Below are 21,765 nucleotides of genomic sequence, written 5' to 3'. Positions count from 1 at the left end.
CCTCGCCCCTTTCCTCTGGCTGCCTTCACCCCAGAGGTTTGCCTTCCTCCCACAGCTCTCCACAGCTTCGGGGGGAGGGGGGGGAGGCCTTGGGGAGTGGGAGCAAGCAGAGAGGGGAGGCTGTGGGAGACTGTCCCTGTCCCCTCTCAGGCCTCCAGACAGCTGCCCAGACCGGTTGGGGAGGTAGTCCGGACAGGCTGTGAGCAGTGGTCCCCGTGGGGCAGGCGGTCCACCTTCTGCACTGGAGAGTCAGATTCCTTAAGTTCATGATTCTCAGAGACGGCTGGTTGTGTCTGCTCCGTGGATGGAACAGCAAGAAACTGAGGCCCAGGGGGTGGATAGGGTGCACCCAAGGGGCCGAAGGAGGCAGGCTGAGCAGGGTTCAGCCGAGCCCTCCGCCTCTCACTCAGGGCCTGGCTCCGGGTCTCGGTGCCGTCACTGGGGCTTTGGCCGGCCCAGCCTGGCCTGCAGTTCCTGCATCATGCCGGGGTGTGCAAAGCCGAACCTGGAGATGGAAGACAGGCCGGGAGCTGGTCTCCAGTGTCCAGAGCCTCCTGCCCAGCCCGGCCCAGCCCAGCCCAGCCACTTCACCCAGCGCTTACCCGTGTCCCAGCGGCTTTCTCCTAGCTGGCACTGGGGTCCCTTCAGGCCTAGGGAGGCTTGGCTCTGGGGGTTCCTCTGGGTGGAGAAGTGTCTGCTCAGGGGCTGGCAGCTCTTCCTCTGGTGGGGGGCTGGCAGGCTCCTGCTGCTGCTCAGGGGCGGGGACACGCCGGAAAGAGGGCCTGGAGCGACGCTGTGAGGAGCTGCGGGAGAGGAGCACACGGCTCCGCGGGACAGAGACGTCCAGGCGAGACACAGGGAGGAGGGCCTGCAGGGAGGGAGCACCGAGTGGTACGGGGCTGGCTTCAGGATTCTGGTCTGTTTGGCCCTGGACCCTTCCCGGAGCCCTTACCTCACTCCAGCTGCCCTGGGCATCCCCTCGGGCAGCCTCCTCACGTGGCCCGGGCTCCTGCGTTGCTGGCTGGTCCTCCTGGCCCTGGGCGTCCTCCAGGTCTTCTGCCTCAAGCTCCCTGGCCTCGGCCCTCTGGTGTCCGCTCACCTCCACGTCCTCCATTTCACAGGGCACGCGTGCCTCTGCCTCAGGGCCGTGGTCCCCACGCTGCCCCTCGCTGCCTCGCCCCGGCTGCCCTGCCTCCAGTGCCCCAGCCTCTTTTTCTAACAGCATCTGCCCTTCTGGGAACCCCTCGGCCTCCACTATGACCATGGTCCCCTCTGCCCTCACCGCCTGGGAGCCCGAGGTAAAGCCACCCATCCCACAGCTTCCGTCTGCCACTGCCGATTCCCCAGCCTGCCCCCCTGGCTCACCCTCCCCAGCCTCAAAAGCCTCCACTTGGCCACCTCTGCCAGGAACCTCCTCTTCTGCGGAGCCCTCCAGGCCAAATGCCTGCCCGCCTCTGCTCTCTCCCTCTGCAGCCTCCATCACCTCTGCACCTCTGCCAGCTTCCTCTCTCCCTTCTGAGTCCCAGCCTCTTCCAAATGCCCCATCCCACGCTCCCCCCGTCTCTCTTTCAGGCCCTTCCCCAGTCCCAGCAGCCCTCTCATCTGAAGCTGCCTTATGCTCCACGATCCCGGCAGCCGAGGAACTGGCCCGTGTGTCCTCACTGTCCTGGGAGCTCGGCGCTGCCTCCTCCAGCCTCCCGCCTCCCCTGGGTGTTCTCTCTGCCTCCCAGGGCACTGCGGCCCCCACCTCCTCATCTTCGGTTTCTCTGGCATCTGACTCACCCAGGGACCAGCCTGTCCCTAACTCTGCCCCGTGCCTTCCACCCAGCTCCTGGCTCTCTGCTCGATGCCTTGCTTCCTTCCACTCTCCGCCTGCCTCCAGGACCTGTGGCAGTGCAGGCTCTTGGCCTCCCACAGCCTCCCGCTCCTCCTCTTCCATACCTACTCTTTCCTCCTGGGTACTCCCTCTCTCCACATCCCTTTTCCTCCGGGTTTCCCAGACTTCGGCCTCAGGCCTTATATACCCCGTGTGCCGGGGACTGCCCTCCAGGCTCCTTTCTGCCTCCCCTTCGCTCTGGGCTGGAATGCGCCAGAGCTCTTCCTCCACCTGCTGTCCTTCCCCGGGTTGTTCCACTGGGGTCTGGAGGCCGCCTATCTGCTCAGCGTCCCAAACTTCAGTGACCTTGTGCTCTGGGCCACCACCCTCTACCCCAAATTCTTCTCGACCCATCTGAGCCCCCTCCTCACTCCTCTTCTCCCCGAACTCCTTTTCCGGTGTGGCCTTTGGGGTTGCCGCAAAGTCAGCATCGCCTTCAGCCTTGTTTGCCACTTGGTCCTGGGAGAGCTCAGCCTCTGTGGCCCAGCAACTCTCTTTCTCCTCCTGGGCCCCCTGTGCCTGCACCACTTCCTCCGGACTGGCTTGAGCGGCCCTGATCTCTGCGTCTTGCCTTGCCTTGGCCTCTTTCCCATCCTGATCTGCCTGACCCTCAAAGCCCTCCCCTGCCTCCCACTCTGACCCCGGGCCTTCCGCGGCCTCCTTCCCTGCTGTCTGGACCTCAGCCACTTCTCCCGTTCCTTCAGTTCCCAGGGCCTGAGTCTGTTTCAGGCACAAACTCACCTCAGCCTCTCTATTTCCACCCACCTCCTCCTCCTGGGCTCCCCTGGAGGCCTCTCCTAGGGCCCAGGCTCTCCCAGTACCCTCTAGGCTCCTATCTCCTGGGACTGCCCCATTTTCTGTCTCCCTGACTCCTGGGAAGTCAGCCGCCTCTGTGCCTGAGGTTGTCCCAGCCTCCTCCCCACCTGAGGTTGTCCAGGCCTCCTCCCCACCTGAGGTTGTCCTGACCTCCTCCCCACCTGAGGTTGTCCAGGCCTCCTCCCCACCTGAGGTTGTCCTGACCTCCTCTCTGCCCAAGGTTGCCCCATCCTCAGATGCTGCCCCTGGGGTCCTGAGTCCCCGGTGCCTTTGTGCTTTGGCCATCCCTCTCCACGGCCACCACCTCTCCTTCCCTCCCGGCCTCTTTGGCCCCACCTCCCTGGGTCTCCTCTGCGACTGCCTCCTTGACCGCCTGTTCTGACTCCCTGCCATCCCCGGCCGCCCTTTGGCCATGGGCACCAGCCTTTCCCTCAGCTCCCTGCGCCAGGGCCACTCTGACTCCACCCCTCTGGCCCCCCCTGGCTCTCTTGGCCTGATCTCTTCCTTCCTCCTCCTCCTCTGTTCCCAGGTCCTCGGGGCTCTTCTTTGTTCACTTCCTGCTCATTGCACTCCTGACTCTCCTGGGCTGGGCTGCTCCCGTCTCGGCCAGCCTCAGACCCTGCGTCAGACTTCTTTCTGGCCTCCAAGGGGGCACTTGGCTCCTGGCACCTGGAGGCCTTGACTGCCTCCCGCGCCCCAGTGTCCTGCCTATCTCCTTGAGATCCATGGGAGCTGCCTTCTCCCCAACTCCAGGTCTGTTCTGTAGCTGAGCTTCCCTCCTGGTGTCTTCTAGCCTCTCCAGGCCCTCTCAGTCCTCCATGCCCCTTGCTTTGGCTGCCTCCCACAACCTCCAGGGCCTCCTGGGCTTCCTCCTCTACACTTCTTCCTGGCCTTCCTGTGGCCACCTCCCCTAGTTCCTGAGCTGCGCATGCCTCTCCCCTCTCTACCGTGGGGACCTCATCTCCCAAAAGGTAGGAGACAAAGGTACTTAAGGAATCCTAGAAGAATGGGGAGAGGGGGAGACAAAGGCATTAAGGGAAGGCCCAGCTCTCTCCTGCGGGCCCTGGGCCAGAGGAACTCAGAATAGGAGGAGAGGTTCTGGGTTCTGGGAGGAGGACAACAGGATCTGCAGAAGGAATAGGAAAGGGCCTAGATTGGGGTTTGTGGATAGGTTTGTGGAGGGGGGAGGATTGAAATCCAGAAAAGATTGGTTTAGAGGCTGCCTTATCCTAGGGAAGGAATCTCAAGTCTGAGAGACTCAAAGGGAGGAGGGAAGGTGAGGTCCCGGGGAGCAGGGAGAAAGTCCCTGGCATCTCTTTGCCCCTCTCACCAGTGTCCCCCGCAAGGCCTGGTGCAGCCCTGGGAGATGCAGCCGGAGGAAATCCATCCTGTCTGTGTCTGTGTGTCCAGAAAGCTGACAATGACCGTCCCCACCCACCAAGACAAGCCAGTCTTACCCAGGACCCAAGCACTTCCTCTTCCCCTGTTTCCCCCTGACGTATCCTTACCCCAGGCCCTACCCACCTTCCGCAATGCCCACAGCAGCTTCCAGCCCAGGCTGGGAAATGGGTGTGCACCCCACAAGGAACTCAGGTGCATATTTTGAGCTAAAGGGCAAAGGCGGAAGCCAGAAAGGGAAAAAATGGGAGCAGGAGACCTCAGAATTGGGGATGGGGGAGGGTGCATGGGGCAACTGCAGCTCAAGTGACTCAGGTCTTGTATTCACACCTCAGCCATTTCCGCCTCCCCACAAGCCACAGCCACTTTGAGAGGAAGCTGGGGTTTGTGGTTCCTGTTTCGCCTGGGGACAAGGAGTGGGAGTAGGTAGGGGGCTGGTAAGAGCTATGGCTTCTCATTTCAGGGTCATTAATGCTTCCCCAAGGGGAAGAAGGGGCTGGATTGGCGGCTTCAATGCTGTTCCTAATCTGCCGAGTCATTCTTGTGAAACAAAACTTAGCTAGGTTTTGAATTGTGGTTATTTGTGTCTGCCTCCCACCCTCCTGTGAGTTCCTTGAGGGCAGAGGCCATGTATGACACACTGATGAGTTTCTAGAGCCCTGCATGGGTGTAGAACCCCACTTTTCATTGGCTGAGTGACCTGGGAAGACCAAAGGGAAAGGAGCACATTTCTAACAGCAGCCTGGCGGCCTGCTTGTGAGAAAGAGCGGACACACCGGGGCACAGGGATTGGAAGCCCCGTAGGAGATATCAGCGGGGGAAGGAGGTAATGGAGAAATCACAGAATGCTGCTTTACCACCTAGAGCAGTGGTTCTCAACCTTCCTAATGCCGCGACCCTTTAATACAGTTCCTCGTGTTGTGGTGACAATTTCATTGTTACAAATTGAACATAATTAAGGCATAGTGCTTAATCACAAAAACAATATGTAATTATATGTGTGTTTTCCGATGGTCTTAGGCAATCCCTATGAAAGGGTCGTTCGACCCCCCCCCAAAGGGGTCGCGACCCACAAGTTGAGAACCACTGATCTAGAGGAAGGTGAGAGAATCCCTCCTTATTTGGGACTATGTGAAGTGGCATTGATCTCCACTTCTTCCTCTAATCCGCTTCTGGAGCCCCACTTCCTAAATTCCTACTTAGATAAAGGGGATGAGATCACAGAATCAGAACCTTGGGCCTTAGAATCGGCTGGTCTCGGCCCCCTGGGAGCAGGCAGGAATCCCCAGCTGCCTGCTCAGCCAGCTGCTTTCCTAAGGTCACCTTCACATCTAACTTTGTATGATCATCAGTAACTTTCCTTTTTTGTTGCTTCCTCACCTGTAAAAGCGGGGTTTGGACTCCTGTGATATTCTTTGGTTCTAGAATGATTTGGTAAAGGGGCCTCTTAACGCCTTGGAAACTGCCCATAAATACTGCATGACGTCCTCTTAGGCGGGTGTTACCGTTACATTCCGTTTCTAAAGCCATGTCAGGACAACAGAAAGGAATAAGAACGGCCTGCAGCCGCCCGTCTTTGTTCCCGGCCAGAAACGGTCGTGGCTGAAATGAGTGGCCGGGCGGCCATATTTGTTTCTGGCAGGTGAGGCCCGCGGGCGCTGAAGCCGCGCGCAGCCATGATGAGTGTTGGCACAAGACCCGTCGCGGCCGCGGGCGCCGTTCATCTAACGTCAGGGCTCTTCGTGCTGATCCCGCCCACTGCAGTTTTAAACCAGCGGTTCCAGGGTTCTCCTGGCCTCTCTCGGCCCCACACCCCGCAGCTGGCGAGGCCTACAGCGAAGATAGAGAGGAAACCCGGAAGTGGGGAGGACCTCCGAGCACGTGATGGGGGAACCCGCTGGCGCCGTCACGTGACCCGCCGACCTGCTGCTCCGCGGTGCGGAATGTTCAGCTGCTCTTAAAGGTACAGGCTGCAGGGACCCCCTGCTTTAGAGGGGCGGGGGCGGAGTCCGACGGGTGGGGCGTGGTGGGGCGTGGGAGGCCGCGAGATGGATCCCCAGCTTCGCGTAGTAGATTTCGGGGGGCGCAGCACAGAAGCGCAGCTGGGACCAGCAGTGGGGCGTTGACCCTTCTCACAGGGCACAGACCCTCCCGGTCCCATCGGAGCCGACTCCGAACGTGCGCTGACTTTGGACCCCTGGGGACCCTGAACTTGATGCCATGGGAGGCAGCGCGGGCTCGCGGCGACGCCTTTCAGACTCCGAGGGTGAGTACTGCGGCCCCCGCGCTGGAGCGACTGCCTCTGGCCCGGGACCCCCCTGACAGCTCCGGGGCGGAGCAGGCGCGACCCGGAGGACACCGTGGGGTCACCATACCCCTGAGAGGGTGGGGGGTCATGCCTTCTCTCACCCTCGCAGGAGAGGTGACGGCCCAGGAACCTCGGGAACCTGGGCCCCCGCCGCCGGACCGGCAGGGCGCCCATTGGAAGAACGCGATGGGCTTCTGGTGAGTGGCCCGAAGAGCTCAACACAAGTAAAAGGGGCTGGAAGAGGGGGGCCACCCGAGGAAAGAGGGGAGCAGAGAGTTGGAAAGGGAGCTGAATCCACAGATATTTACTGAACCACTTGGTTTGGCCTGAGGCAATGTGTAAATTTCCCAAATTTAACTCCTTTACTTACCACCTAACATTTTGGCCAGATCCTCATACCACCTGTGGGATTACTTACTTGTTTTTATTCCAACCAATTAAGCCTCTAAATTCATAAATATTCGTTTTGGGGTTTTTCTTTTTATCCTTATCTGGGGATATTTTTCCCATTGATTCCTAGAGTGGAAGGGAGGGAGAAAGGAGAGAGAGAGAGAGAAAAGCATCTGGTGAGAGAGACACAGGGATTGGTTGCCTCCCACACTCACCCACCCTTCCCTCTGCTGACGGACATCTAACCACTGAGCAACCCGGCCAGGGCAATATATGTGGGGTTTTTTTAAGAAAACTTTAAATCACTACTCTATGGAAAGCCAATATTTTCCTAATGCACACTTAAATAAGTGCATCGCTACTTTTTAAAATATATTTTTATTGATTTTTGGAGAGAGAGGAGGGGAGAGGGGGAGAGAGAGAGGGGGGGGGAGGGAGAGAGAAACATCATTGACCAGCTGCCTCCTGCATGCCCCCTACTGGAGATTGAGCCTGCAACCCTGGCATGAGCCCTGACCAGGAATCAAACCTGTGACCCAGGGGTCCTCAAACTACGGCCCGCGGGCCACATGCAAATACAAATATTGTATTTGTTCCCGTTTTGTTTTTTTACTTCAAAGTAAGATATGTGCAGTGTGCACAGGAATTTGTTCATAGTTTTTTTTTAAACTATAGTCCGGCCCTCCCACGGTCTGAGGGACAGTGAACTGGCCCCCTGTTTAAAAAGTTTGAGGACCCCTCCTGTGACCTCTTGTTTCATGGGTCAAAGCTCAACCACTGAGCCACAAGGGCTGGACACTTTTTAAAAGATCATCCATCTACCTCCCAAAATTAAGTGCTGAAAAATCCTCCTGGCACCACCTAAACATCGAGGACTTGGGTGGCAGATTGGGTTGGAAGTAACTTGCCATGTAACTCTAGTCACATAGCCTCTCTGAGTCTCAGTTTCTCAGCAGTGAAATGGGAAGAGCAATAGTCCCCCTTCATGGGCTTGTGAAAAGGACGCATGAACTCTCTGGCGCTGGGCCCAGTTCCATTCCCGTCACTGAGTGCTGCTCTGGGGGATGAACGTATGCAAACAAGATCCTTCATGGATCATAAAGGACTTTGGTATTATCTTGTTTTGACCCTTCCGGAACTGCTCCAGGTGGAAGAGAAATTTGTATTGCCACTTGACACATGAGTAGACCGAGACCACTCAATAGGAAGCAGCAGACTTGGGGCCTGAACATAGTCCTTGGTTTCAAGCCCCAGGAGCTTTCTACTGACCCACAGCGCATCCGAGACAGAGGCTCAGTGGAGGAGAAATGCCCCAGGAACTGGGGGGAGCTCAGAGGAACAGTCATCAAGGATGACTCTCTCCTCTTCCTGGGAGAAGTCTGGGAGATTAGATGTGAACCCAAGTCTGTGGTCCCAAAGCCCATATTTCCAACCCTAACACTGAATGGAGATGAGGTCTGGTGATAGAGAAAAAAGTGGGAGCTTGATTGAAGGAAAGGGGAGGATTGGTGCTAGGATTGCGGTTAGATTGTAGGCCTGAAAGGAGGTTAAGATCTGTTCTAATATGTCCATTGTATCTCAGTAAAACGGGGGTAATCTGTCCTGCTCACTCCAGGCTCTTGGGCCTTTGCAACAACTTTTCTTACGTGGTGATGCTCAGTGCTGCTCATGACATCCTCAGCCACAAGAGGGCATCTGGAAACCAAAGCCATGTAAGTGACCCTCTCCACCTTCACCACTGTGGGAAGAGACGAGGGACTCACCTGGGGCAGAAGCGCCCTTGAAACACTCATAGAAGGGTAACCAAGGGGTGGGACAAGGGGCTAAAGTTCCCAGTCTCCCCGATCTCAGAGCAGGACGGGTCTTTAAGAGTCAGTTGGTGCCAGGTGTACAAACTCAGGTGTTGGCGGGCTAGGACCAGGGTCTATGGCAGATTCTTAACCCTCACACTGTTAACATTTGGGCTGGATAATTCTTTGTCGTGGGCCTGTCCTGTGCATTGTTGGGTCTTTAGCAGCATCCCTGGCCTCTTTGCCAGATGCCAATAGCACCCTCTGCCCTCCAGTTGTGACAATCAGGAATGTCTCCAGACATTGCCAGATGTTCCTGTGGGAGCTAATCACCTCTGGTTAAGAACCTCTTGTCTGTGAGGATCTTGAGGGCACATGCCCAAGGGGAGCAGCTGCCACCTTGCAGGTCCAACAAGGAATTTGGTTCAAGATCAGATTTTCTGGAAACCCACATTTTTTAAAAAATAAATTTTATTTATTTTTTACAGAGAGGAAGGGAGAGGGAGAGAGAGTTAGAAACATTGATGAGAGCCTCCTGCACACCTCCTACTGGCGATGTGCCTGCAACCAAGATACATGCCCTTGACCGGAATCGGACCTGGGACCCTTCAGTCCGCAGGCCAATGCTCTATCCACTGAGCCAAACCAGTTAGGGCGACACCCACATTTTTTAATAAAAGTTCCTGAATGTGTTACCCAATTAAGTCTATTTCCAGGGCCATCTTTGGCCAGTGGCCATTCTATGGAAACCTCCTTCCCATTGTGCACACAGAGAAACTGAGGTCCAAGAGGCCAGTGCTGACTGACACAAGACCATCCTTCAAGTCAGAGCAGAGCTAAGACTAGAGCCAGGCCCTGTTTGTCTACCCCAGTGGTCGGCAAACCGAGGCTCGCGAGTCACATGCGGCTCTTTGGCCCCTTGAGTGTGGCTCTTCCACAAAATACCATGTGCAGGCGTGCACGTACAGTGCGATTGAAACTTCATGGCCCATGCGCAGAAGTCGGTTTTCGGAAAGGAGATAGACGAAACAAGTATACAAGACGAGTGTGGATGGAAGAGTTGGAAGGGGTCGACCTCAGCGAACGTACCTCAATCAGATTGAAGACGTTTTAAGCAAAGGCCAGCTTGGAGTACCCTAATTAAGTTAATAACAATGTACCTACCTATATAGTTTAAGTTTAAAAAATTTGGCTCTCAAAAGAAATTTCAGTCGTTGTACTGTTGATATTTGGCTCTGTTGACTAATGAGTTTGCCGACCACTGGTCTACCCTCTTGCCTCCCTGGGTGAAACACTTCCTTCTTTCCCATCAGGTAGACCCAGACCCAGTCCCCACCCCCCACAATAACTCATCTCGCTTTGACTGCAACTCTGTCTCCACAGCTGTGAGTACCCATCTGGTCCTCCCCTGACCCCCAGCCCCACCCCCTCAGCATCCAGCTGGGACTGTCCTAATTATAATCATTAGGACTGCCATTCCCTGAGCCCTTTCTGTGTGTAGTTAATATTGGCTCATTGCATCCACATAGCAGTACTGTGAGCTAGGCACTGTAACCATCCCCATTTTCCAGATGAGGAAACTGGAGTCAGAGAATGTGAATGCCTGACACACAGCTAAGGAGCAGCAGAGCTGGGACTTGAACCCAGATCTGAATTCAGAGCCTGTCACAGGTCTCCTTGGCCACTTGGTTCAGAGGTTTGTCCCGGGGAAGGTCTGGGGTCTCACTCTGTCCTCCTGTCCCAGGCGGTGCTCCTGGCAGACATCCTCCCCACACTCGTCATCAAATTGCTGGCTCCCCTTGGCCTTCATCTGCTGCCCTACAGGTGGGGGGCAGGGGGTAGGGGGCAGGAGGAGGGGCAGCTGGGATCTGTGAGGAGGCTGGGAGGGCAAAGGAGGTGAGAGCGAAGCTGACCTTGCCCTTCCCTCCCCTCCCCCTCAGCCCCCGGGTTCTCTTCAGTGGGATTTGTGCAGCTGGAAGCTTCATCCTCGTTGCATTTTCCCACTCGGTGGTGACCAGCCTGTGTGGTGAGCATGAGATTTTGTATCAGGTGGGGGGCCCAGAGGAACTGCAACAGAGCATTTGTGGGAGTAGTCACCCCAACTCCACAAAGGGAAGAGATTATTTCTGTAACCCTCAAAAGCTGCTAGGATTGCTCAAGGAGAAGACGGGAGATGAGGTCAATTTGGAGGGGTAGGTGTGGGGGGGACATGAGAGGAAATGGCTGGATTAGATCAGTGGTTCTCCACCTTCTGACCCTTTAAATACAGTTCCTCATGTTGTGACCCAACCATAAAATTATTTTTGTTGCTAATTTATAACTGTAATGTTGTTACTCTTATGAATCGTAATGTAAATATCTGATATGCAGGATGGTCTTAGGCGACCCCTGTGAAAGGGTCGTTCGACCTCCAAAGGGGTCTCGACCCACAGGTTGAGAACCACTGGATTAGATGGCGATGGAGCCGGGCAGAGGAACCAAGACTCCATCGCGGGTGGAGGAGGCATCCAGGATGAGTTTTTGCTCCTGGTTTGATGACAGTGGGTGTTAGTGCCATTCATTCCCTGTGAGAGGGCATTCAGAGGAGGGTTTGGTTCTACTTCAGATCCGGAGCCCCGCCCATCCAGGGATCTGTTTTTAGCCCCTCTGAGCTGATGCAGAGGAGGCCATGGCCAGACACCGCCAGGGATTGGGGTGTGGGGAAAGGCTAAGTATGGCCACTGTCGTGCTGGTCCTCCCCCAGGTGTGGTCTTGGCTAGCATCTCATCAGGCCTGGGGGAGGTCACCTTCCTCTCACTCACCGCCTTCTACCCCAGGTAAGGGGGCAGGGAGCAGGGAGTGGGGAGAGGAGTTCCCACCGCTGGCATTGGTCCTTCTTAGTGCTCCGGTGTCCTCCTCCTCAGGGCTGTGATCTCCTGGTGGTCCTCGGGCACTGGAGGAGCAGGGCTGCTGGGGGCATTGTCCTACCTGGGCCTCACCCAGGTGGGCCTCTCCCCCCAGCACACCCTGCTGTCCATGCTGGGCATCCCCGCCTTGCTGCTGGCCAGGTAAGCTGTGCGGGGCTGGGAGGAAGAGGGGTTTGAGGAGACAAAACTAGATCAGGGTCCGAATCCTCAGATCCCTTCAGCCTTGTTATGAGGGATGCAGGTTCTAGACCAGCCGTGGGCAAACTACGGCCCGCGGGCCGGATCCGGCCTGTTTGAAATGAATAAAACTAAAAAAAAAAGACCATACCCTTTTATGTAATGATGTTTACTTTGAATTTATATTAGTTCACACAAACACTCCATCCATGCTTTTGTTCCGGCCCTCCGGTCCAGTTTAAGAACCCATTGTGGCCCTCGAGTCAAAAAGTTTGCCCACCCCTGTTCTAGACTCTGACAGGCCTGGATTTGAGCCTGGAGCCGCCACATGTTAGCCGTGTGGGATGGGACAAGCTGCCTTACCTCTCTGACCCTCGGTGTTCCCATATCTCAGACGGTGGCCATTCTCCTTGCTTCCCTGCAAGGCGATGTGTGTTAAGCGTCCAGTACAGTGTGGTTCCCAAGGTGACTTGAGGGTGGACTTGATTAATTTGATGTGTATTTGGAAAAAAATTTTAACCAGTCAATCAAACCTGTGATTTCACAGATTATTGCTGAGGACAAGGCCATGTAGAAAAAGGGAATCAATTGAAGGAAAGCATTAAGTAAAACATATTATACACAGGAGGAATGTGGATATGGCAAACAGCACGAAGACAAAACATGAGTGAAGTTTGGGAGGTTCTGGCCTAGCACAGAATGAACACACAATAAGCGGTAGCTAGAGCAGCCATTAGAGTAACATGTCAAGCAAACAGCTGGCTGGCGTAGTGTGAGCCAGGAGTCAGGCGAAGGCCCCGGTTGAAGCAACAAGGAGACAAGTTTCAGCTCCAGGGAAGAAAGCGTTTTTCTGTAGTTGGGGCTCTGGCACAGGATGGGGGTGGGGTGCCTCTCCCCCCTGACAGAGGCTCTTGGCCCTTCTCTCCTTCCACCTACTCCTAGCTATTTCTTTTTGCTCACATCGCCCGGGCCCCAGGACCCTGGAGGGGAAGAAGAGGCAGAGAGGGCAGCTCGGCAACCCCTGATGAGCAGCGAGGCGCCCGAGGCCCCCGAGTGGAAGCCAGGTCAGAGACACAGGGGGTCCCCATTTAGCCTTCCTCCCCACAGTGCACCATGGGAAGGGGAAGGGGATGCGTGAGAGCCGACCACAGTCAGCTAGTCAGGAAATACTCATTGGGTACTTACTGTGTGCCAGGCCCTCCAGTCACGGGGGTGCGTGGTGAGTAAGATGAGGAAATGAGGCCGACTCGTAAACAACTGAATCAGAAACATGTTGGTAAGTGCTGGAAGGACATAAAGCAGTGATGTGCTAGAAAATGACAACTGGGGGAAATGGAGAGTTCTGCTTAGAGAAGGTGGTCAGTGAAGGACTCTTTGAGGAGGTGTCATTGGGCTAAAATTTGATAGACAAGGCCTCAGCCCCGTGGACATCCGGGAGAGCAGGTTCCAGGCAGAGGGAGCAGTAAGTGCTGTGAGGACGAGCCTGGATGTTCAAGAAACAGAAAGAAGGGGCCAGTGTGGCTGGGGTGGAGATGGACAGCCATCAAACTGTACAAGAGCCGGGAAGAGGTCTTGTCTTTTTTTTAACCATGGTGAAATGCACATAACATGAAGTTGACCAGTTTAACCATTTTAAGTGTACAATTCTGCGTTGGTGGGTTGATTCTTTCCCAGCAGCACCCCTTGGCGGACCCCGTATGCCAACCTCACCTGCCCTTCTCTCCTTGCTCCTCTGCAGACTCCAGCCCAAGCCTCTCCCTTCAGGAGAAGTGGACTGTGTTCAAGGTATGGACGGTGGCTGGGGCCCGTCCCCGCCGTGGCCAGTGCCCATCTCCCAGCCAACCACATACGTTATGTCTTCTGGCTCTTCCAGGGCCTGCAGTGTTACATCCTCCCATTGGTCCTGGTCTACTTTGCTGAGTACTTCATCAATCAGGGGCTTGTGAGTGAGGGCACCAGGCGGGGTGTGGGAATAGAGATCAAGGCGGGGACCCACGTGTCCCCATTCATCTCCCTGTCTGGTCTTTGCTGCAGTTTGAGCTCCTCTTCTTCCGGAACACGTCCCTGAGTCACGCTCAGCAGTACCGCTGGTGAGAGCAGTGAGGAGGGTGGCAGGACGGGCAGTCTGCCGGGTGGGCCTGGGGTAGGAGGGGCTGCCATGTGAGTAGGCACCAGAGGGCTTCCTCCTCCTCCCTGCCCCTATCTCAGGTACCAGATGCTGTACCAGGCCGGCGTCTTTGCCTCCCGCTCCTCTCTTCGCTGCTTTCGCATCCAGTTCACATGGGCCCTGGCCCTGCTGCAGGTACGAGGCCCCTGGCCCCCACTCCATTCCCACCTTCACTCCCAGCTTCCCCAAGCACAGGAACAGAAGGCCAGCAGGGCTGCATATCCAGTGTGTCCTCGGAGCTAGGCAAACCTGATGTAAATCCCAGCTCCTGTACTCAGTAGCTGTGTGACATAGGGCAGGTCTCCAAACCAATTTCTGGTTTCCTGATCTAGAAATCAGACATGGCCACCATCTACTTCTCAGGGTAGTTGTAAGAAATAGAGATGAGAAGAGGAATGAAAGAACAGGACTTTATACTGTGTCTCAATCAGTTAGAATCACTTACATCATGATTTGCACAAGCCTCATGCAGAGACACAGGCCTTCAAATAACATTTCTAACAATAAGAAAATGCACAGTTCTTTTACTCTGCATGGTTAATTATAATAGAACTAGAAGCCTGGTGCACAAAATTCATGCACTCAGTGGGTCCCTCAGCCCAGCCTGCGCCCTCTCGCAGTCCAGGAGCCCTTTGGGGGATGTCCGCTGATGGCTTAGGCAGGGAGCGGGCCTAAGCTAGCAGTTGGACATGCTGAGGGCTTCCATGGAGGCAGGAGAGGCTCCCACCACCACCTCTGCGCTCGCCAGCGTGAACATGGCTTCTGGCTGAGCAGCGCACCTCCTGTGGGAGCGCACTGACCACCAGGGGGCAGCTCCTGCATTGAGCGCCTGCCCCCTGGTGGTCAGTGCGCATCATAGCGACCAGTCGTTCTGCCATTCGGTCAATTTGCATATTAGCTTTTTATTATATAGGATCAGTGACATTGTACTCAACAGATTGTGTGTCTCAAGGCTGGTGAGCAAATTCAACTACCCCTGACAAAAGTGATCTACAGCTTTAAGAAAACAAACACCTTTCCCTACAACAGTCTAACAAAAGTACTTTTTTTTTAAATCCTCACCCAAGGACATGCTTAGAGAGAGGAAGGGAGAGAGAAACAAACATCAATGTAAGAGAGAAACACTGATTGGTTGTCTTCTGTATGTGCTCTGACTGGGGTCGAACCTGCCCCTGTAACCTTTTGGTACACAGGACGTCACTCCAACCAACTGAGCCGCTCCAGCTGGGCTAAGAAAAGTGCTTTTACATAATCAGCATGTATTGTTTCTACAGCCCCGTAGGTAACTATTAAAATAAACTTTCAATTACTATAGGAATGTCCTTTGCCCTTTTTAATGTACTTAAATCCGTAACAAGATCTAGAATAAGTATAGATTGCACTTTAATGTTATGGCAACAGCATGCCAATATCCTCTAACTTTCTCCTTTATTTATTGAAGCAGTACCGCCAGCCCAGGGCTCTGTAGAACCAAAGTCCCAAATTGTTGTGTTAATAAATTTTAACTCAGGGTTCTTCATCAGATGCTGCTGATATGTAGTTTGTGACTTTAGTTATAATTTCAACCGAGGCTGCTTTGTAGAAATAGGGGCGTATAATCATTTAATTCCATTACAGAAAGCGTAGCCTAACGCCGCAGATGAAAGTGTTTGCAGTGTTTCACAGGTCACGTTAGTATCACCAGAGTGTGTCCTTTTAAATGCAGATTCCTGAGCCTCGCTCAGACGGAATGAATTAGGACCTCTGAGGGTGAGGCCTGTGGGTGACCCTCATGTGCATCAAGCCGTGAACCGCCCTGGTGACAACCCTGCACTCCGCATGGGACACTGGGATCCCCTGAGGGGCTGGGGCACTGAGGAGGGACCTACACCCTTGGGTGGGGTCAGAGAGGCTTCCTAACTGAGGTGGGAACAGCTAAGCTGGTGTGTCTCCACCTCAGCGCCTGGCCACATCATTCTTTGTGGTGGGCTGTCCGGCCCCTCTGGCCTCCACCCGTTAGATGCCAATAGCAGCCTCCATTCCCAGTTGTGACAACCAAGATCTCCAGACATTGCCAAATGTCCTGTGGGCAGCAAAACCAAGCCCATTGAGAACCACTGGCCTAACTGTAGCCTCAATGGGGGAAACTATTCAGGGAGCCCTTGGGAGGAGGAATGAGGTCACAGGAGTAAGTGACCCTGATCCAAGCTGAGCTTTGGACAGTGGCAAAGGGATCCCACGTGAGGGGAGGTGGAATGGCATTCCAGGGAGTAGGAGTGACATGAGCAAAGGGGCCAGAGAGGGGACCCATGAGGTCTGGGGTGTGGGATAGGATAGAGAGAAGGCGTGACCCAGATCCCAGGGTCTGGTAGGCCAGCCGGATGTTGGGATTCAATCCCAGCCTGCCAGCCCTCTCCCTCATCAGTGTCTCCAAGAACTGGGGCCACTGGAGGGATGGCAGCCTCCCCTTCTCCTGCCACAAGTCCAGGCTCAGCCCTGCCCTCCACCTGCACCCACAGTGCTTCAACCTGGTCTTCCTGCTGGTGGACGTATGGCTGAGCTTCCTGCCGAGCATCTACCTCGTCTTCCTGATCGTTCTGTATGAGGGGCTCCTGGGGGGCGCTGCCTACGTGAACACCTTCCACAACATCGCCCTGGAGGTCAGCACCGGTCCGGCGAGGGCTGTGGGTGGCCTTTCTGGGGAAAGCCAGGGCAGGGGTGTGGAGAACAGAAGTCTCACCCCTGCTCCCTGTCCCCCCTCCCCCAGACCAGTGACGAGCACCGGGAATTTGCCATGGCAACCGCCTGTATGTCCGACACCTTGGGGATCTCCCTGTCAGGGCTCCTGGCCCTGCCCCTGCACGACTTCCTCTGCCGCCTCCCCTGACACTGGGCTTCTTGGGACACAGGACGCACTGGCAGGTGGGCAGGCCAGACCCCGGGCCCACAGCCCAGGGCCCAGCCATGAGCTCTGCCCCTGGACTTCCCGGCACAGCTGGGCTGTAGAGAAGCACCAGGTTCCGTCCGCCCTTGGTCAAGGGGCAGCAGCTTTCTCCCACTCCACGCTGATCTCTGGGACTTTCTTCTGGGCATTATGCCCTTGGAATAAATGCCTATATTTATCGATTGATTCTGGTGCCATTTTCCTTCTTGAAAAAAAGTTTATTATAAAAGTAATGCCAGCCCATTTTGGAGTATATACAAGAGAGTGTAAAGACAACATTTCAGCAGATTTCTGCCTAGTCTTTCAGGCTTATTAATTCGCTCACTCACTATGAGGCCGTCTATACACATTTTTCTCCAGCATGTAAGTTTCAAACACGCAGGGAAGTTGAAAGAATCTGTGCAGTGAGTACTCACATAGGTACTGCCTGGCTTCTGCTATGACCACTTTGCTGTAGCTGCATCAGCTCTCCATCAGTCCGTCTTATTCTTGTAATGCTCTTCAAAGTAGGAGGCTGGGAGCTGGCTTTGGGCCTTCTTCACGCCGGGTCTCTTACTCTTCTGCTTGGTCAGCTGTGAAGACCCTACACCCCAAGACTGAGGTGGCCCAAGCCCAGACAGTGTTGGCGGTTAACATCAACACAGCCTGGGGGTTGTAGGAGATTCTGAGGACCAAGTTGGGGCCTAAAGGCACCATGAAGATGCTTGTTTCTGGTGCTGGAGACATCAAGCTTATTAAAGATGGCAAGTGCTGCTTCCTGAAATGCAAATTCAGTACCCAACAGCCTCCTTGGTAGCCAAAGTGGAGACAGCCCAGATGATGGTACCGCTTCCAGTGTCCTAATCGCTGGAGAACTGCTACCACAGATGGGTCTCTAGTGTCTGAAGCTCTCATCCCAGAATCATAACCAGGATTTGAAGCTGCAAAGGAAGAGGTACTTCCGTTTTTAGAACAAGTCAAAGTAAACAAAGAGATTCTCATTCTCTCTCTCTCTCTCTCTCTCTCTCTCTCTCTCTCTCACACACACACACACACACACACACACACACACACGCACACACACACCCCTTACCTTCCCCCTTCCTTCCCTCAAGGCTCGGACCTTTGCTTTCTTTCTCCTAAGCTCCAAGGGCCCTTTTGCCTCTGTAACTTGATTCCTGCATCCACGCAGCTGGCTCACTTCTTTCACAGCTCATTTCGTCTGACTCTGTGACCAAAAAAAGTAAGTAAGGAAAGAGATGGACAGAGAAACACTCATGTACTAAAGTTCATGCTGAACGTGCTGATGTCTTAGCAGGGACTGTAGTTGACTCCATTTTGACCATTAAAATACAAGAGGAACCTATTGACCTCTTAATGGTTGAGATCATGGAGCAGAAACATAAATTTGAAACTGATACAAGCTTCATCACACGTCTTGTTTTGGATAGTGGGGCATGACATCCTGACATGAAAAAGAGAGTGGAAGATGCATACATCCTCAAATGCAATGTGTCATTAGAATATGAAAAAAAAAGTGAATTCTGGCTTTTTTTTACCAGAGTGCAGAAGAGAGAAACCAGTAAAAACTGAAGGAAAATTCATTGAACATAGAGTTAAAAAATAGTAGAACTGAAAAGGAAACCCTGTGGTAACTCAGATAAAGGATTTGCTGTTATTAATCAAATGGGAATTGACCTATTTTCTTTAGATGCGCTTGTAAAAGAGGGCATAGCAGCTGCACAGAGTGAAAAGGAGAAATATGGAAAGCTGATTCTTGCTTGTGGTGGGGCAGCTCTAAATTCTTTTGGTGGCCTAACTCGATGGGGACAGGCAGGACCTGTCTATGAGTATCCCTTGGGAGAAGAGAAGTTCACCTTTACTGAGAAATGTGACCAAGTAAGCACACAGTCACTCAGATCAAAGATGCGATAAGAGATGTCTTGAGGGCCGTTGAAATGCTATTGATGGCTGTGTCGCTCCAGGTGCTGGTGCAGTGGAAGTGGCAATGGCAAAAGCCCTGATCAAACATGAGCCCAGGGTAAAGGGCAGGGCCCAGCTTGGCGTTCAAGCATTTGCTGCTGCTCATTTGCTCATTATTCCCAAGGTTCTTGCTCAGAATTCTGGTTTTGATCTTCAGGAAACACGAGTTAGAGTTCAAGCAGGACGTCCGGAATCAGGTCCACTTGTGGGTGTGGACTTGAACACAGGTGAGCCAGTGGTAGCAGCAGAGTAGGCGCTGGGATAACGACTGTGTAAAGGACACAGCTTCGTCACGCCTGCCCTGTGATTGCCACACTATTCTCCACGTCGATGAGATCGTGCGAGCTGGAGCGTCTTCTCTAAAAGGTTGAATTGAAGCTTTCCTTGCATCATCTGAATCGTGAAGGAGACAGAGTGAGCCTAAAATAGAGCTGTGGAATTTTTGCCCACGCTTCAAATGATTTTCAAAGCAATTTCCTTTACCCATATGAAGAAAGAGAAGACACTGGCATCTATTCAAATTCTGAAGTCTGAAATTATAATTACAGTACATTTTAAATTGCTTTCAGTGTATACACATAAAGTAGACCATTTTCACCCAAAACAGGATGTTTTGCTTTAGCTTCTGTGATATAAAAATATATGTTAGAGAAGCATGTTGTCTGCCTTATTAAATATTCCTTGGAAAAAAAGTTTAATGGTTTAATGTCTCCTAAAGATGTATTTTCATTTATCCAATAGTTCCCTATTAAGCATTTAAGTTTAAATATTTATGCTACTATAAATAACACTTAAGCAATTTAGGTTTTGAAAGCATCTCTGTTTCCTTAGTATGAATTGCTGTGTGTGAAACTTGGATCTTTCCATTGGACTTTTCATGCTTTTGAAGTAGCTTTGCTAAAGTGCTCCCCACAAGAGTTACGTGGCAGTGAGTAGAAAGATGGATGAACTAGAGGCAAGGGAGTTGAAAGAGCTGCAAGTATATAGTGGCAAAAATAAATATAGAGAAGGCAGAGCATGGAAACTAAGGGACAGATGAGAAGAAATCTTCAGGTAGACCACATGTTCACACCTCTGAACCCTGTTTATACTGAAACATCCATTCCCAAACCTCCAGGGTCATCTTTTTCTCGCTCAAATTATCCTCTCCTACATGTTTCCACCAAGTCGTTTTTATACAGTTGGTATATCTCTGCAGGCCTCAAAGGTGACATTACCTCAAAGGTAATCCTCAAAGGTAACATAAGTTTTGTATTTTGAGGACTTGGCAGTTGCCTACAGTGAATGTGCAATAAATGTGTTTAACTTGAAAAAAAGTAGGAGGCCGACTTGAATACACTTCCCTCTGCATGCTTCAGTGTCCACATTATTAACTAGAATCCAATAATTTTGTACAGTCCTTTCTTAAAAATATGTTTTTATTTATTTCAGAGAGGAAGGGAGAGGGAGAGAGAAACATCAATGATGAGAGAAAATAATTGATCGGCTGCCTCCTGCACACTCCCCACCGGGGATCAAGCCTGCAGCCCAAGCATGTGCCCTGACCAGGAATTGAACCATAACCTCCTGGTTCATAGGTCGATGCTCAACTACTGAGGCTCACTGGTCAGGTTGTACAGTCCTTTTTTAGGTACAATTTATATACAGTAAAATGCACAGATTGTTATATTTTAAGCAACTGATGTGGGCTTAGCAATGTTTCCCATATTTCACTGTTACTATCTCTACCATATTTGCTATATCTATGTATACGAGTACTTATACTTAATATTTTTATAAAGTGACTAACTTTTTAAATATATATTTTTTTATTAATTTGAGAGGCAGAGAGGAAAAGTGGGAGAGAGAGAGATATCAATCGACTGCCTCCTGCACACCCCCTGCAGGGGATTGAGCCTTAAACCCAGGCATGTGCCCTGACCAGGAATCCAACTAGTGACCTCTTGGTGCACAGGACAATGCTTAACCAACTGAGCCACACCGGCCAGGCTAGGTCTCCTTTATTTTCTTTCAATAATGCTTTGTAGTTTTCAGAGTATACATTTTACCCTTATTCGCTAAATTTTTAAAAATATATGTTTTTATTGGTTTTTTTAAAAAAAGTTATTGATATTTAGAGAGAGGAAGGGAGAGGGAGAGAGAAATAGAAACATCAATGATAAGCCTGGCCAATGTGGCTCAGTGGTTGAGTGTCAACCTATGAACCAGGAGGTCACGGTTGGATTCCCAGTCAGGACACATGCCCAGTGTGAGGTGTGCAGGAGGTAGCCGATCAATGATTCTCTCTTATCATTGATGTGTCTATCTCTCTCTCCCTCTCCCTTTCTCTCTGAAATCAATAAAAATATATTTTTAAAAATAAATAAACCTTTGTCACAGACAATAGTATGGTGAAGGCCTGGGGAGGGGGCAGGAGCAAGGTGGAGAGGGTCAATGGGGGGCAAGGGGGCATCTGTAATACTTTCAACAATAAAGATAAATTTTTTAAAATAATAAAAAATAAACCTTTGTGCATTATGCGTTTTCTACATATGAGTGTTTAGGATAGATTCTCAAATCTGAAATTTGTAGGGATGAGCATTTTTTTTAGGTTGTTGATGTTGTTTTAGGTTTTCTACAATGTTTTTGAAAGGTTTTTTGTTTGCTATACCAGTTTATATGCACCAGTTCCCTGTCACACACCCTCTTGGCACTTGGGGACAATCATTTTGAAATCTTTGCTGAGTAAAAACATACTTAATCTTGATTATTTTAAAAATTAACTTTAACAGCATTATTGAGATACTAGAGGCCCAATGCACGAAATTCATGCAAGGGACTCGGCCCTCGCAGCCGCCACAGCTTGCCTCTGCCCTTGCAGCCCCAGCTTCACTCAGAAGATCGTCCAGAAGGTCGATTGGCTGTCTGGTCTAATTAGCATACTATGCTTTTATTATTATAGATACTTCACCTACAATACAATTGGTTTTCAGTATAATTCAAGATATGTATGACCATCACCAGTCAAAATTAGAACACCTTTATCACCTAAAAAAAATCCTATAACCTTTAC

The 21,765-nt window shown here is 52.3% G+C and overlaps 3 protein-coding genes and 1 pseudogene across 6 annotated transcripts in view; 3 read left to right on the top strand and 1 right to left on the bottom strand.

Annotated features, from left to right (window-relative positions):
* IL27 (interleukin 27) overlaps window positions 1-270 on the top strand; it is a 3,085-nt gene extending 2,815 nt beyond the window's left edge. Inside the window, exon 4 of the mRNA XM_014447540.2 lies at window positions 151-270. Coding sequence (XP_014303026.1) covers window positions 151-270 — 120 coding nt within the window. The remainder of the gene's footprint in view (window positions 1-150) is intronic.
* APOBR (apolipoprotein B receptor) lies at window positions 8-4,146 on the bottom strand. Its single transcript, XM_023746436.1, is given in 7 exon segments — window positions 8-505; window positions 603-868; window positions 953-2,941; window positions 2,943-3,127; window positions 3,130-3,228; window positions 3,231-3,690; window positions 4,023-4,146. Coding segments are annotated over 7 exon segments (3,126 nt in total). The 5' UTR covers window positions 4,080-4,146; the 3' UTR covers window positions 8-435.
* A 1,710-nt stretch (window positions 4,147-5,856) lies between these two features.
* Window positions 5,857-16,759, top strand: CLN3 (CLN3, battenin). Of its 4 annotated transcripts, none has more exons than XR_002826882.1 (16): window positions 5,857-6,053; window positions 6,229-6,356; window positions 6,508-6,595; window positions 8,404-8,500; window positions 9,892-9,963; window positions 10,323-10,402; window positions 10,519-10,604; window positions 11,322-11,394; window positions 11,482-11,625; window positions 12,604-12,725; window positions 13,400-13,446; window positions 13,535-13,603; window positions 13,696-13,751; window positions 13,870-13,963; window positions 16,233-16,467; window positions 16,575-16,759. XR_002826882.1 is itself a non-coding variant. In XM_023746437.1 (16 exons), the coding sequence occupies exons 2-16, from the start codon at window positions 6,311-6,313 to the stop codon at window positions 16,692-16,694; spliced, it is 1,335 nt and encodes a 444-aa protein (XP_023602205.1). In that variant the 5' UTR covers window positions 5,869-6,053; window positions 6,229-6,310; the 3' UTR covers window positions 16,695-16,759. The 4 variants fall into 4 exon arrangements, 1 of the variants encoding a protein (XP_023602205.1); XR_002826884.1 differs by lacking the exon at window positions 16,575-16,759 and adding an exon at window positions 15,022-15,110 and having other exon boundaries at window positions 16,327-16,463; XR_002826883.1 differs by having other exon boundaries at window positions 5,859-6,053; window positions 16,296-16,467.
* A 671-nt stretch (window positions 16,760-17,430) lies between these two features.
* LOC102439389 lies at window positions 17,431-19,084 on the top strand (annotated as a pseudogene).
* Window positions 19,085-21,765: the final 2,681 nt, after the last annotated feature.

Source organism: Myotis lucifugus, unplaced genomic scaffold, assembly GCF_000147115.1.
Source record: "Myotis lucifugus unplaced genomic scaffold, Myoluc2.0 scaffold_678, whole genome shotgun sequence".
Taxonomy (NCBI): Eukaryota; Metazoa; Chordata; class Mammalia; order Chiroptera; family Vespertilionidae; genus Myotis; species Myotis lucifugus.
Note: the sequence above shows the minus strand (reverse complement) of the source record. Positions and strands in the feature narration are given on the sequence as shown.